Source organism: Protopterus annectens, chromosome 14.part0 (assembly GCF_019279795.1).
Source record: "Protopterus annectens isolate FY-2018-M chromosome 14.part0, PAN1.0, whole genome shotgun sequence".
NCBI lineage: Eukaryota > Metazoa > Chordata > Ceratodontiformes > Protopteridae > Protopterus > Protopterus annectens.
This window is the reverse complement of record NC_056748.1, coordinates 280,254,174-280,270,123: the sequence shown is the minus strand read 5'-3', so window position 1 is coordinate 280,270,123 and position 15,950 is coordinate 280,254,174. Positions and strand designations below refer to the sequence as shown.

At 42.5% G+C, this 15,950-nt stretch overlaps 1 protein-coding gene across 5 annotated transcripts in view; it reads left to right on the top strand.

The window, feature by feature from the left end:
* The window catches only part of GBF1 (golgi brefeldin A resistant guanine nucleotide exchange factor 1), a 4,751,435-nt gene that overhangs the window by 4,369,203 nt on the left and 366,282 nt on the right, over positions 1 to 15,950 (top strand). For all 5 annotated transcript variants that reach the window (XM_044055999.1, XM_044056000.1, XM_044055998.1 and 2 more), the window contains one exon: positions 7,393 to 7,543. In XM_044055999.1, the coding sequence (XP_043911934.1) occupies positions 7,393 to 7,543 (151 nt within the window). The remainder of the gene's footprint in view (positions 1 to 7,392; positions 7,544 to 15,950) is intronic.

The window sequence follows — 15,950 nt, the reverse complement described above, 5'->3', positions numbered from 1 at the left end:
ACTCTGAGCCCAGTGGTCACAGAGCCTCCATCCACTCCAAGCCAGTATCAGTCTCATTCAAGTATACAGAAACCACATAAGTTGGTGAATAACACTTGCAGAAGGGAGACCCTTCTGTCCACCAACCCCCCCCCCAAGCCACAGTAAGCATGAACACTTCCCTTCTTGGGTGCATTTTGAGGAGAAGACTGTTCAAGGGGCCTGGTCACCTATGGAGGCCAAACTTCACATTAATATCTTGGAGATGAAAACATTCCTCCTGGCATTGCAGGCTTTCCATGATTACGTACCCAAGGGTGGGATTTCCATCCATCCAGACAGACAATAGGTCAGTGGTGTGGTTTATCACACATTTATATCCACTTTGCTGGGAAACCATGTGAGTTTGGCAGTGGACAATGTCTTTCTGTTGCTTTCTTGTAGCAATGCACGTTTCCTGGATGTCGAATCTACTAGCGGACAAATTTGAGCAGGTGTATCCTATGATCTCATGAGTGATCTCTCAGACATCGGCAATGGATATTTTCAGCAGCTGGGGCTAACCTTGCTGAGACCTCTTTGCCTTCTACCTCAACAAGTGCTGCAGTTACTTTCCCTCATCTCTTCACAGTGACTGACACTGAGAGATGCTCTAACCCACACTTGGGCCCCCCCTGTGTCTCCTCTGTGCAGTCCCACCAGTACACCTTTTGACAAAATTCACACACAAAGCTACAAAAGTACAAGACTGGCTGTGCCAGGTTTGGTTTCTCTTCCTTTGGCTTCATTTGCTTAAACACTGCCTTGGTGCTGGATTCCAATCTAGGTCTTCTGAATCACCCGTCCTGGACTGTTCCGGACCTACAAACCCTAAAGTTAACAACATGATTTCTCCAATTTTACCAATCATCAGAGATCCCAGGCTATCTTTTTCAGTAGTTCATATATTGTTTTCTTCGCAAATGCAGTCAAGCAAAAAGATTTATAAAAGCAAATTTCTATTTGGGCGTCATCAAAAGGACTTAACCCCTTTTCTTTCCTTCTTCCCAGTGATGATGGAATTTCTTTCAGAACTTTTTCATCAAGGTTCTAGTTTTTGTTCTATCAAAGTTCAAGTGGCTGCCATTTGAAATTTTCACATAGGCCATTATGGCTGTTCCATTGTTTCTCTTAGGATATTCAAAGTTTTCCTCAAAGGAACTTTTTACTTGAGCCTCTCATTCGAGAACCAGTTCCTCCATGGGATGTCACATTCTTATTCCAGTCATTGATTCAGAAGCCATTGGCTGACTTGAAGTTTCTTTCTTGGAAAACTGTTTTCCAAATTGACATTACCTCCGCTACATGAGTTTTGGAATTACAAGCAAGTTCATGCAAACCACCTTTTCTTATCTTCCAGAAAGACCGACTGTCATTGAGGACAAACCTTTTCTTATCTTCCAGAAAGAGACTGTCATTGAGGACAAACCTTTTTTTTCTCCCAAAAATCTCATCTGAAGCAAATTTGAATCGATCCATTGATTTGCCAGTATTTTTTCCAATTACACTAGCAAAGGAGAACATATGCTTCATACAGTACATGTTCACAGACAAATTAGATTTTACTTACACCATATCAAAGACATTAGAAAAATATTTGTCTCCTTTTTCAAAGCAAAATTGGGAAACCATGTGTCAAAAGTTACAATTTGAGTGGCTAGCAGACTGCATTTACTTTGTTCATACAATTCTAGTTTGTGTCTGCACTCAAAACTAAAGGCATAGTCCACTAGAGCAATTGCTAGCTTTACAGCATTTAGGAAGAGAGTTCCTATTGATGACATTTGTGCAGCAGCAACTTGGTCAGCAGTTAATATCTTTATATCTCATAAGTGGGATGTGCAATCTACAGTTCACACATCCTTTGGCTGTGCCAGTCTCAGGAATGTCCTTCGCTGGTACCACCCAGGTCCCTTTTAGGCAGCTTGGGAATCTGTCCCAAATGTTGAATTGGATTAAAATAAACAACATTGGATATGAAAGCTATGTACTTGCCTTAATGAGAGATCCCATGTTGTCTCATATTCATCCTGGTCAACATCCCTCCCATGTTCTCTCTTCAAAATTGCCATCTATGAGCTTCTCGTGAGTGGACAGGTCTCTACTAAGACCCTGTTTGTTTAAGGTCACCTTTCAAAGCTCAGCGTACTTAGTAAGTTGCTTTATTCCATAGGCTATGGTTAAACTATTCCAGGTGCCAGAAAGTCTGCTCTTCAAATTTTCCCTTAGCACTAGCTGGCTTCTCAGTAGTAGCACTAAAATATGAACCCCTGTGACTAGCACTTGCTCTAGAACCTGCTGGAAAGCACTAGGAAGCCTTAAACTGATACAAGCACTCAACTCTGCTTGTTAATAAGGAGAAAGTAATCGTAGGCACTAAACAGCATATAACTGCAAAGTACCTTGCAAAGGTAAGGGAAAACAGCTCTTGTACTTTACAAAAAAAAGCACCTAAACAGGCATGTCCAAGGGACAGCTTCCGGTGATTTCTCCTGTCCACCTGGTGAATCTGGGCATACTGGGGCAATGCAACAACTGCCTCATGTACACAGACAACCCTCTCCTCCTACCACCCAACACTACAACCTGTGAGAGATGCGCTTACATAGCCAAACTGGAAGCAAAACTCTCTCCAGCCAAGATTGTGCTAGACAGTCAAGAGGAGAAGGTTAACACCTGCACTACACCTCAACCAACACATAGCCCTTCAAAACCCACACACCATCAACACCCACACATAGCAACACTAAACCCACATATGCAGAGGCCCTTAACATTAACCTACCCAAGCAACAGGGACCTCTGAAGCTGAAACGTAAACAAACACCAGTCACAACCAAAGTGACACACAGCTCACAACACCAGTGTGCCATCCAACAACAGCCCCTAAGGCAAGACAACGTACCTAACACTTCAGTCATAGGTGACTCTATAGTCAGGCACACTGATGTCCCATTCACCAGGCTGAACAAGGAGAAAATTACAGTCAGCTACCTGTTGGGTGCCAGGATCCGCCACATAATGCATGCAATCAAGTCACTCCACAACAAGTACAAATGCGACTCTGTCATTGTCCATGTTGGAGTGAATGACTTGAAACGTACCTCCCTGGACTACATGAAAAGAGACATGGAAGACCTCTCGGATCATGTGGTACAGGCAGGTATGACCCTAGCCCTGAGTAGTATCCTGCCCTCGCCCAGAATGATACCACAGTATAAGGACAAAATGATTGACTTCAACAATTGGCTAAGCTTCTGGTGTCATTCAAAGGGGATCCAGTATCTATCTGCCTGGGAAGACATGATCGACAAACCACGATGCTTTGCCAGAGATGGTCTGCACCTTTCACCCCTGGGATTCAGGTTACTGGCTAAAGCTCTTGCCACCCCTATAGTGCCTTTTTTAGGCAAGATTCAAAGGACAAAACCACCACCGTAACAGATGCAAGCATGCAAAATCTGAAGGTAATGCTACTCAATGCTAGAAGTCTACACCTCAAAATGCACTCTCTCGAGGCACTCCTAAAAATGGAGAACATTGATATCTGTGCAATAACTGAGACCTGGTTCAAGGCTCCAGGGAGCACCCCTGCAATACCAGGCTACAACTCATCACATTTTTTGGCCACCAAACCAAGACTGAAACACTAAAGGTGGAGGAGTGTCCATATTCACCAAGGATATTCACACCTCCATGCTAGTTGCCCAACACAATGCATCGAAAATTCTCCAGGTGCAACTAACACTAGGTAAGACTGCAATCCAAATTGTCGCTTGCTACAGATCCCCCACCATTCCCCCAAGACTCTCACTACACCTTTCTAAACATACTGGAAAATATTAAGATACAACCAAACACCCTAATACTGGATGATTTCAACTACCCTGCCATTAACTGGGAAAACTACTCGGGTACCAACACCTTTTCCCAGCGGTTCTTGGAATTCATAAATTCCAACACCCTGGATCAACTAATCCATTGTCCCACCAGGAGCTTTAATATCCTAGACCTGGTCATTACCAACATGGGAGATAGATGCTCCATGCCAGTGGTCACCCCCTCATTGGTCAGGTCTGACATAAGCAAATCACCCTTGACATCCACATCCCACCCCCACCCCCCAGTATGGAAACCTCCGTAAAAAACTTCTCCAAAGCCAACTTCATGCTACTCAAGTCAGAAGTGACAAACTTCATGGCACCCATGCAGATGGAAGCTGAAAGTTCGACTGCTGAATCCTACACTAAGGTGCACAATACGAGAACATCCACTCGTGCATGAATCGTGCCATCCCAAATAGAATCAAGATGCTGTCCTCCAAAAAAAGGAAGCCAATCTGGTGGGTCCCCTGCCATAAACAAACTATACAACAGAAAGAAGAAACTGTTGCAGAAAAGGATGCAAAAAACTCCCTTACCAGCCTCAGTAAGAAACTGAGATCCCTCATAAAATCCTCCAAAAGCTAGTTACAAAAATAAAATTGCCAAAGATTCCAAAGACAGACACAAGGCATTCTATAGTTATGTCAAGAATCTAAATGGCAATGCTCAGATCTGCTCTAAGCTACAACAGAATGGCATTAAATATACTGATCCCAAGGATATTAACTATATCCTGGCAGATCGATTCACTGACAAATTCACCCCCTCCCACCCCCAAAGGGCCCATCTCAGTACCAAAAGATTGCCAAATTCCTGTAATCAAGGCCACACCGCACTCTCCAAAACTAAGAATACAGCATCCATGGGACCATGTGACATCCCGGGCTGTGTACTACATGAGCTACAAAATGAACTGACACCTCACCCAAGTGTCATGTTTAATCATAGCCTCACCTCAGGCTTCATGCCCACTGAGTGGCGCACAGCTACAGTTATCCCACTCCACAAGGGGGGATCCACCTTGGATGCCGAGAACTACCGTCCCATCAGTCTTATGAGCCTGATCTGCAAGCGCATGGAACGCATTATCATGGAACTTATAAACCGACATTGGCAACCTTCAAACACTGGACCCCACCCAGTTTGGGTTCGTGAAGAGCCGATCTTGTCTCCTGAACCTGACTGGCTTTTTAGAATCAGTTTCCAGAGCTGTGGATGAGTGTAAGGCGATCCACACAGCCTATCTGGACCTCACCAAGGCTTTCGACACCATCCCCCACTCTGGAATCATAGATAAACTTACTAGGCTGGGCATAAATCCCTACGTCACTCGATGGGTTGCCAGCTGGCTTACTGACAGAACCCAGACTGTAAAAGTCGCCGACTCCAAATCCAACTCCAGACAAGTGACAAATGGAGTACCTCAGGGTTCAGTCCTGGGACCGCACTTTTTTGGCATCTACTTCTCTGAAGTACAGGCCAACACTAAGGGACTCTGGCTAACAAAGTTCGCAGATGACTGCAAACTGGGTGCCATTATTGAATCCCCAAATGATGTGGCTATTCTACAAAAGGGCCTTACAGAAACAGATGCTTGGTGACAGAGCCATGGGCTCAAGCTTAATGCCAAAAAATGTAGTTATCCCCTTTGGGAAAAAACATGTACCCATGAATTACCACATAGGTGGCAGTACCCTAAATACTGAAAGTGTGATGAGAGACTTAGGGACACAGGTGGACAGTGGTCTCACCTTCGATAACCATATTGCCACAACAGTCAGGAAATCCTTCTTTGTTGCACACCTCATCATTAAGGGCTTTTTGTCCAGAAAAAAGGAGGTCATTGTCTCACTGTACTCATCTCTTATTAGACCCATTATAAAGTACAACGCCCCGTTTGGTATGTACCTTACAAGACATCTGCAACAGCTGGAAAGGCCACAGAAATACCTCACTAAAAGAATCACAGGCCTAAAGCAGATGCCCTATGCTGACTGTTTAAAAAAAACTCCAGCTATACCCTGTGGCATATCGTCTACTCAGTGGCGATCTCTGCTTAACATACAAGGCCATGTCAAACCCTAAGCTGTTGCACATGCTCCACTTAAAGAAATCCCAATCCCTCAGAGCCACATGCTCCAGAGATCTAAACCTTGTCATTACAATGAACAAAACATGCTGGAGGGATAGGTTCCTGACCCAGAGACTCCACATACTCTGGAATAGACTGCCCATACATGTCAAGCAGAGCGCCTCCTTGGCCCTCTTCAAAAGGAACCTTGACAATTGGATGGGAGATAGGAAATTCACCCCGGGGATCACGTCATTCACCCTGCTAGACAGGGATCCAGGAAAGTTAATATTGTGGAAAGAAATATCTGGGGAATTGTTATGGCTAGGCTTGTATAGGCCCTAGGGCCGATAGCCCAGTACCAACCTATGAATTTTATTCTATCATGATAGTTTCTCTGTGGTTAGAAACAGTCAGCAGACTCAATCTCAGGTAGATTTGACAGGAGTAGGAAATTGTGAGTAAGGAGGGAGTTAGAGTTTTGAACTGAAACCTCTGGGAGAAGGCACCAAGGTTGGATCTGATCAGATCTGACAACCCAAATGTTGTACCAGACAAAAATGAGAAAACATGGCTGTATCATTATGGTAAGTACATAAGTTTAGTTTTGTTTCCTTTTCCTGTGTCAAGGTGAGTGTTACAGCTACCAAACAGATCACCTCCAGATAGATTGCCAGTTGCATTGTTTTATCACCAAGAAGCTAGTTGTCATTTTCCTTGGCCAAAGCAGTAGCAGGAGACACCACTGATTTTTTTTTTCCATCTGGAAGATGAGTGGCCAGCTGCCTCTTCCACATTTTTCTGAAATATGCATGCAGCTTATTTCTGTGTTGAGGCTACCTGCTGACTACCCACTGCAGAAGTAAAACTTATTTCAGACAGGTTTTTCCTTCAGAGCATTTTGCTCTGAAGTCCCTTCTGCCCCATCTACAGTTGATCACTGGTTTGGGTTCTGTAAGCTACCAAAATGTTAACACCCCATGAAATTATCCCTTCAAAGCAAAGTATAATGAGTACTCCTCTTTGTCTTCAAGAGGGCCTTTTGCAGTAGGTGCATTATTCTTATTCTTCATATCTTCACTGCATGGCACTTTTCATTTGCTACCTTTTTGCAGTAAGACATGTTAAGGCAACTTTAGGCTTATATTTTTATTAGTCAGTATGGATGTTGTGAGCTACAGTGTCTCTTGAAAAAGAACCAAGGATCATTGGAATATTCCAGCTTGTGTGCCTCTTATTACATTTTTAGGATCTTGCATGTGAGAGTTTGAGTTTTTTAAGAGCCACTTCAGAAAGTGTACAGTTTTATACCCAAATATTGCAGCTACTGAAGAGTAGCTTCCCAAGGTCTGCTGACATAATGAACTCTTTTCCATTGTTTTGGTGCTTTGTACTGATTTGTGTTATTTTCATACACAGCTTCTGGATTTAATGCATACACTGCACACACGAGCTGCAAGCATATTCAGCTCCTGGGCTGAGGAACAACGTCACTTGGAGGCAGCTGACAAGAAAATTGAAGCAGATTCTACTACCCTGTGGGCCAACTGTTGGTGCCCACTCCTACAAGGCGAGTATAAAAATGTCACTTGTCAATATAATTTTTGGTATGAGACAGCTTTCTGAGTTGCATCGGCAGATGCAAATATGAATAGCTTAGTGTACCAATCTGATGAAAGTGAATTTGTTAAAGTATTTTTACTATTACGTTTAACGTGTTTATTTCTTGCATTGCTTTTTGAAGGTTTGATATGAATGAGAAAATGCAGAAAAATATATTTTGACACTATTCATTATTTAATTTAAAGTTATAGTAGTACAATACCGCATCAGTGCAGTGGCTTGTGTTACTGCTTCATAGATCATGTTTTGTCCAGTTTAGTTCTCCATCTATGACGTCTTCTGTTCACAGAGGTTTTCAGTGTTATCTCTCATTTCTTGTCATAATCCAGAGGCAAGCAGGCAAGTGAATTGGAGTGCTGTGAATTGTGTAGTGTTGGGTGTTCATGACTGGACTGGCATCGTGTTGAGCTCCTTTTTTCCCATTGCTTGTCAGGAAAAGCTGCAACTCCTGTGTGACCTTGAATAGGTTTAAGCTGGTGTGAAAAAGGAGAGTGATTGCCAGCCCCAAAGGGCCTGACTGTGACCACAAGTGGTATGAGTTTGATAAGTAGCTCAGGCATCTTTTGGAACAGGTTGAGGGATGAGAGGAATAATATAACTCGTGTGTGTGTGTGTGTGTGTGTGTGTGTGTACGTGTGTGTGTGTGTGTGTGTGTGTGTGTGTGTGTGTGTGTGTGTGTGTGTGTGTACGTATGTGCATGCACCTGGTCAAATTTGCATTGCAAAATCCTCGGAGATGACCACGAATCTTGTGGAGTTGTTGTCTCTGGAGGGACAGGACTATTGATTTTATTTATATATATATGGATCTACTTTAGAACACCGACACGCAAACCACCGACACCAAACAACCGACAACACACAATACCGACAACGCAAAACACCGAACACCATTACACTGACACACTACACGTAAACAACACATTACACTACATTACATATCCACTAGCCCTAACCCAAACCCTAACCCTAAGGTCCGACACTACCGCACACTTACCCTACCTGCACCCTAACCCTAACTCACTTAACCCACCCCTAACCCTAAGGTCCGACACTACCGCACCCTAACCCTACCTGCACCCTAACCCTAACTCACTTAACCCACCCCTAATCCTAAGGTCCGACACTACCGCACACTTACCCTACCTGCACCCTAACCCTAACTCACTTAACCCACCCCTAACCCTAAGGTCCGACACTACCGCACACTTACCCTACCTGCACCCTATGCCTAACTTACTTAACCCACCCTAAAACATAAACCCGTCACTAACACACACTTACATTACCCAAACCCTAACTCCGACACTACCGCACACTCACCTTTCGCACACCCTAACCCTAAATCCCTCACTATTGCACACTTACCTGTCCGCTCCCTAATCCTAAATCCCTCACTATCGCATACTTACCAAGTCGCGCTTACACGTTCCGCTTGTCGGTCTTCCAGCTGTCGGGATTTCAGCATGTCGGTCAACTGCGTTGTCGGTCCTTTCGCGTTCCTCTTCCGCGTGTCGGCAAACTGGCGTTTCGGTAATTTGAATAGGACCCATATATATATATATATATATATATATATATATATATATATATAGATATAGATTCACTTAATAAGCTCAAAATTCTAAAATCTCGAATTTCAAAATCTTGAGCCCATAGTGTGTAAAATCCAAATACCCGAAACCACAAAACTGCGAAAGCCTAAATCCCGAAACCACAAAACCGCGAAATTCAAACTCCCAACACTTTCAAACACCAATACAACACACAAACATAACTAAAGAAGCACACACATCTACCCTTATTATATGCAGGGGGGCAATCCCCATGTGGGGGGCTGCACCCCCACCACACCCCCTACTTAAATATTCTAACTCCAGGGTCGCACTACATACACACAAAACAGCACCACACAAACTACATTCCTCTCGCGCACACACATCACAATAACAACACACACTAACACACACTACAGCCCCTACCCAACACCCTTAAACATAAACACTTACCTGAATCCATGAACACAGCGCTACACCAGAACCACTAATTCAAAATCTCCCGCATTCGAGATTTTGAATTTTGCGCTTCTGGGGTTGCGATCTTCCGATCCTTCCACTTTATGAGCTCGAGATTCTGAAATTCGAGATTTCAGTATTTCGAGCTTATAAAGTGCTCCCATATATATATATATATATATATATATATATATATATATATATATATATATATATACATATATATATACATATACATATATACACACACACACACACACACACACACACACACACACACACACACGCACAGGTGTGTGTGTGAGAGAGAATGTGAGTTCTACATCTCAATGGCTTGTTGCATTCCAGCCCATTTGACACACAGATGTATGCAGAGAGGGAAACTAGGACCTTAAAGGGAAACCATAATCCCCACATACTGCTGGATGGTACCGTTCCCCATTCTGCAGGGTTTGTCTTATCAGCCCAAGAGGAATGAATGGGACAGTTGAGTAGTAGGAAGGAGGCTAGATGGACAAAGGTACATGGATATAAAAAGTGTATTAGTTAAATGAGTAAACTAACGTCACCCCCACTACCCCATATGATATCCTTTCTACCATATCTGCTCAAACTATCAACAAGGGAGCAGGTCCTGGATTTGCTGTCTGAGGCCAAAAAGACTGATTCAGAGTGGCCCGACAATATCTCAGGTTGTCTCCTAAATGCCCAAAAGCATGACTTAGCAGGACCTTTTGAAGCACTCTTTAACTACAGTCTCAAAATAGGTCACATGCCATGTGAATGGAGGGCTGCAACGGTCATCCCTCTTTATAAGGGTGAGCCATCAACTGACCCCAAGAACTAAAGACCCATCAGTCTGACAAGTCTAATATGCAAAGCCATGGAATGAGTTACCATGGAAATGATCAAGAAGGACATTGACAATATGCAGTCACTGGTTCCATCTCAGTTTGGCTTTTTTAAGGGAAGGTCTTGCCTACTTAACCTTTGAGAGGGTAACTACAGCTATGGATAAGGGGAAAATGGCACATGCTGTTTACATTGACCTGATCAAGGCATTCGATAAAATATCCCACTCTGGTATTGTTGACAGACACTCAGAACTAGGTGTAAATCCATGCATAACTTGCAGGATTATCATCTGGCTCACAGATAGGACTCAAGAAGTCAGAATTGTTGAGACCACCTCCACCAAGTGACTGGTCATCACGGGAGTACCCCAGAGTTCTGTGTTGGGCCCTTCCCGTTTGGCATCTACTTTTCAGAATTTAAGGCTAATGTCAAAGGCCTCTGGCTCACCAAGTTCATAGATGACTGTAAATTGAGAGCTATCATAGATTTCTCCCATGGCACCAACATTCTTCAAGAGGGTCTAACACAAACAAATAACTGGTGAGAAAGCCACAGATTAAAACACAATGCAAAGAAATGTGTTATAGTGTCCTTTGGGAAAGTGTCCACGCAAGCTAATTAATTCATTGATAAAACACCCCTAAGAGTTGACCCCATGTAGACAGTAATCTGGTGTTTGACTTCTCGTAGCCAAGATAGTAAGACAATCAGTGTATGTTGCCCAACTCATAAGTGAGGGTATGGTGTCCAGGTCCAAGGAAGTAGTATTACAACTCTACTGAGTCCTTGTCAGACTCGTCATTGAGTACAGTTCCCCCTTTGGCATGTAGCAAAAACAACAGCAAAGCAGCAAAGCAAAGACAGCAAATAGAACGAAGAACAAATACCAGGAACCCAATGAATAAAATGTATTCCTCTCTGACGTCTTGGCATGCACTGCCTTCTTGGAGTACACGGTTACTTCACATCACACACTTGGTTTATATACACTGTTAAATAAGCAAACAATAAAGTCATCAGATAATACCATCAAACACTTAAAAAATATTTAAAGTAATACATGCCAATTAAAATCAACATTCATACCCTGTTTACAAAGTGTCTGGCTCTACTAATTGCTCACTGCAGACTACAAGGCATTCACATCTTATCATATTTGGATGACTTTTATATTTGCAGACTCTTTTTCCAAATATCAAGATTCTTTGACTTGTGTCAAGAAACTCTTCTTTCTTTTTAATTTCTCCAAATCTTTTGGGTTTCTAATACCATGATGGGAATGGACCCCATTCCTAAGTCAAAGTATGATTAAAATTCATGAAATTAGTATTGTTTCACTCTTTGATGTCAGTCTAAAGTGCTCTTCAGAGCACCCGCAATGTGCCCAGTAATGACTCCTCCTGCAATTTGTACAGAGTTAGATGTATTGGTAACATACCTAAATATGAATGTAGACTTTTTTTTTTTTTTTTTTTATAAGACCCGTTGCTCCTACTACTACTGGAACTATCTGGGTATCTTTCTTCCAGATTGCTCTTGTTTCTGCTTCCAAATCCTGATATTTTATGACTTTGTGTCTCTCTGTACACAGGACACTGTGGTCACTGGGTGTGGTAATTTCACTTATCACTGCTACTTTTCTTCTTTTCTTGGACCACTATATCTGGTTTTCTAGCATCTATCTTTTGAACTGTTGGTAATGGATGATCCCATTTGATGTATACATGGGAACTCTTCCTCAGTCTGAGGTTCCAGATGAACTTACAAAATTCTTTCACATTCCTTCTCATAAAATTTTTTTTTCTGGGATGCTTTCTGGATGCATCCCTAGAAAGAGCATTTCCTTTTTTGGACTAGGTAGAAGTAAACAAAGAAAAGTTCCTGATCTTTTCCACTGAGTCCCTGATATCTGCCAAGGAACATCTCTGGATTCTGTGTTTCTTGACCTATATGATTATCATGTTTCCCATGGTCAGTATACGCACTATAAAAAATCTCTGGTATCACAGTTCAGTCTTGTCCCAGTGTTAACACCCACTATCTTTTCATATTCTGGTCCTGGGGTTTCTAAGAAGAGAATTACTGTGTGTTTCATTTATTTTTCAATCCATGTCTTGCTTTCTCCATTCCTGTTCCTCGTCAGTCTGTCACAACAGATGCTTCATTGTTTGCTTTGTGAGCTGTGTCCAAAGGGGTGAACGTACATAGGTTATGGAACAAGTAAGACTGACAAAAGTAGATAAAGGTCAAGGAGATCATAGCGGTAATAAATGCTCTAAAAGCCTTAAACCATCTATGGTCTGCAGGAGCTCTGCAGATTATCCCAGCCAAAACCACAGTGATGTCTTACACAGACAGTGGGCACCAGATCTTATCTTTCTTTTGTAAACTTGCCATAGTAGCCTAGGGTGCACTTATTCAGCTCTGTTTGACTCCCCAGCCTTCATACATTCTGTCAGAGCAAAACATTTTTGCAGTAAGCTGAGCAGGACCAAGTCGGACACTCATGAATGGAAATTGCACCCAGGAGCTTTCCATGAATTGACCCAGGTGTGGGGAACTCCTGAAATAGATCTGTTGTTCTTTCAAAATAAATAGTTAAAAAGGTTCCTTGCAAGCAGGCATAGAAGACCAATACTTTCTCATGCACAGAAATTTTCATGTATTCATTTCCACTAATTTCCAGGATTATTCTAAAGATCCAGTAGGACTCCCAGAGATAGTGGTGGTAACTATTCTGTGAGGTTTAACTGCCCTAGTCCTTTTCCCTCTGGATTTATTTCTTTGATGTGGCTCTCCATTCTAATTGCTAATGTCAGGGTGCCATCCTTAATACTACAGAGTAGTAAGAATTCAAATGCAGGGACGAAGCTGCTTTAAAGTCTGACACACATCCATCACTGAACGGAGAAGTTACATACCAGCATTCAGAGGACCTGCAATTTACCCATATGCACCTCTTTACTGCTGTAAATACTTTAGGTAATTGTACTAGCTGTTTTTGTTTCCTCTGTCACATAGCTTGAGTATTAAGAGTATTGCCAGAACCAAGACTGCATGTGCAGAGGTCATAAATTGCTTACCCTTATTTTTACTGATGTACTCTCCCTCTAAGTGGACTGCTTTCATGTTTAAGCATCCTCGAGCACCACAATGGTACATCAGTGCAGTTGTACTGCTCCCCATTCTACTGGGTTTGGTTTATCACTTGTTTAGTGGTGTACCTTCACTTTTAGTTTCTGTCTTTTAACAGCCGCAGAAAAACACTGCCTCAGGCCGTTTGTTGGGCTGGGGTATATAGGACCACACTGGATTTGAGAAGGCCCAGACTGATTGTCTCCCACAATAGTGGGAGGTCTGGCCCACTTCACTGCCAGCCCACCCCCCATATCTACAAATTTAATCCCGTTGCTTTCCTCCCATTTTTTTAATGAGATCACAAATCTGCTTAAAGACACAGCTACATATCAGAACAATTTCCACACATTCGTCCACCCTATACTGTCCATCACAGTAGTATTATCTGCTTAAAACCATATTACTTACTATCCAACCTCATCAAGTACGCATCTAGAGCCCCCCAGGAATTCATCTGCTTAGCACAGGAGAACTAGCCATCTCCTTTTACTGCTAGGGTTCTGAATATCTTTTCTAGTCACCTGTTAGACAAAATTTGTTCATCCTGAGTGTCTCACCTCTTGGAAAAGTTTAAACAAAGAATAGACACTAATAGAGCAGGAAAATACTGGCTTATGTCCAAGTGCCATTAGGTATGCCATTAAAGCCAGTTTTCCCCCACACCAAGCTGGTCTTACCTTACTGCTAAGCAGTACATTAAATGCACTGATTTAATGTCGTCCTTTTCATTCTTCCTCAGCATATGAGTTCGGATCCGATCCTCAGATCTCACTCAGCCATATATTCCAGACTTCGGATCCATCTCTCAAGCTTCTCCCTCTACCCTTGCCTTACTCCATCCCCTCACTTCAGATCAAGTGTGACACCATTGCAAACAGATGCAGGTTCCAATCTCTCGAGTGCTAGTATAAGGTTTTCAAGAGTTACAAAATAATTTGTTTTAATATTCTCCTTTTGTATCTCTCTATACATACATAGTTTCCTCCCTCTCAGTCTCTCTCGCTAGTGTTAGGGCATTTTGTTTGCTTCCTATTACTATTGCTATATAGTAACTTACAACCGTCATTGGCATTTTTGTTTACCCTTCACTCAGGGTATCTTTTGTTTACTATAGTTGGTAATTAAGCTTTTATTTCTCCTATCTACCTTTTCCTATTAAAAAAAATGTTTTTTTGCTTATTTTATTGCCTTCACAATTCTCTGTTATAAGGATTGTGTGGGTATTTTTCTTCAAACATGTCTAACAAGCCCACAAGTTTTAAAAAAATGCACTTCTTGTGGGCATAAGATCCCGAATTTGGATGCCCATAAGGAGTGCGTGTACTGTCTTGGGGATGGACATTTGGACACTGCACGCAAGATCTGTGCCACATTCAACCATAGAGCTTTAGTTGACAGACAAAATAAATTGATTCTAAGGGAGTCTTCTTCCTTCTACTACTTCAGGGGCTCAAACCCCCTCTAAACATAGCAGGTCTGCTGCTGTGGAGCAAAGTAAGTGCTCCCCACCAAAGACCCACAGATCTTCCTCAAAGCCTTTGACAAAGACTAGAAGTCTAGAAAACTATCAGATCTGATGCTATCGGATCCTAATATTCAACAATCGAATCCAAAACCTTAAACTTCAGTGATCACAATAATCCCTACAATTATACCCTCAGATCCTACACCATTGGATCCAAAGCAAGGTACCACTTATAGGAGTACTACTCCTGAGTTTGCCATTAAACCAGTTTCACCTACCCTGCCTTCAAAATTGCTTCAAACTCCTAAGAAGCATTCAAGGCCTCCATCTTCTTTTTCCTGTAGGTCCTCCAGAAAATTGTCAGAAGTAGATGTTTTTAGGATGATGAAAAAGTTTCTGAGATCTAGATGGGGGTCTTACCAGCTCCATCCCCTGTTGGATCTGTGAGTATGCCTACCATTTCTAAAGCTAATTTCTTTCCTCCTCCGATCCATCCAGTGGTTTTGGAGCCACAGGATCCAAGATCCCTGGGAGGTCCAGTGTCTGATCTGAGGAAAGCTTCTTCCTTCACAACAAAAATATCCTTGACTAGTCCTGCTCTGATAAAATCGGACCAGAATGGATTTTGGACCTGAAGTGTCGGTGTTGGATCTAAGGCGATAGGCCCTGCTCCAATTTTGTCAGATCTTGTCCCTTCCTGTCAGAGCCTTGGTCCTGGACAGTTCGGATCTGGTTCCACTCCTGAAGCTCAGATCCAAAGGAGGTCTGGACATACCTTCATCTGGTTGGGGTCTCTCCAGGTGTGTCGGCTTTTTCTCTTCACAGAGAACTGCCCTCTCATATTTTAGATTTTACTCCTTTTCTTCCATCAGTTACAAGCTC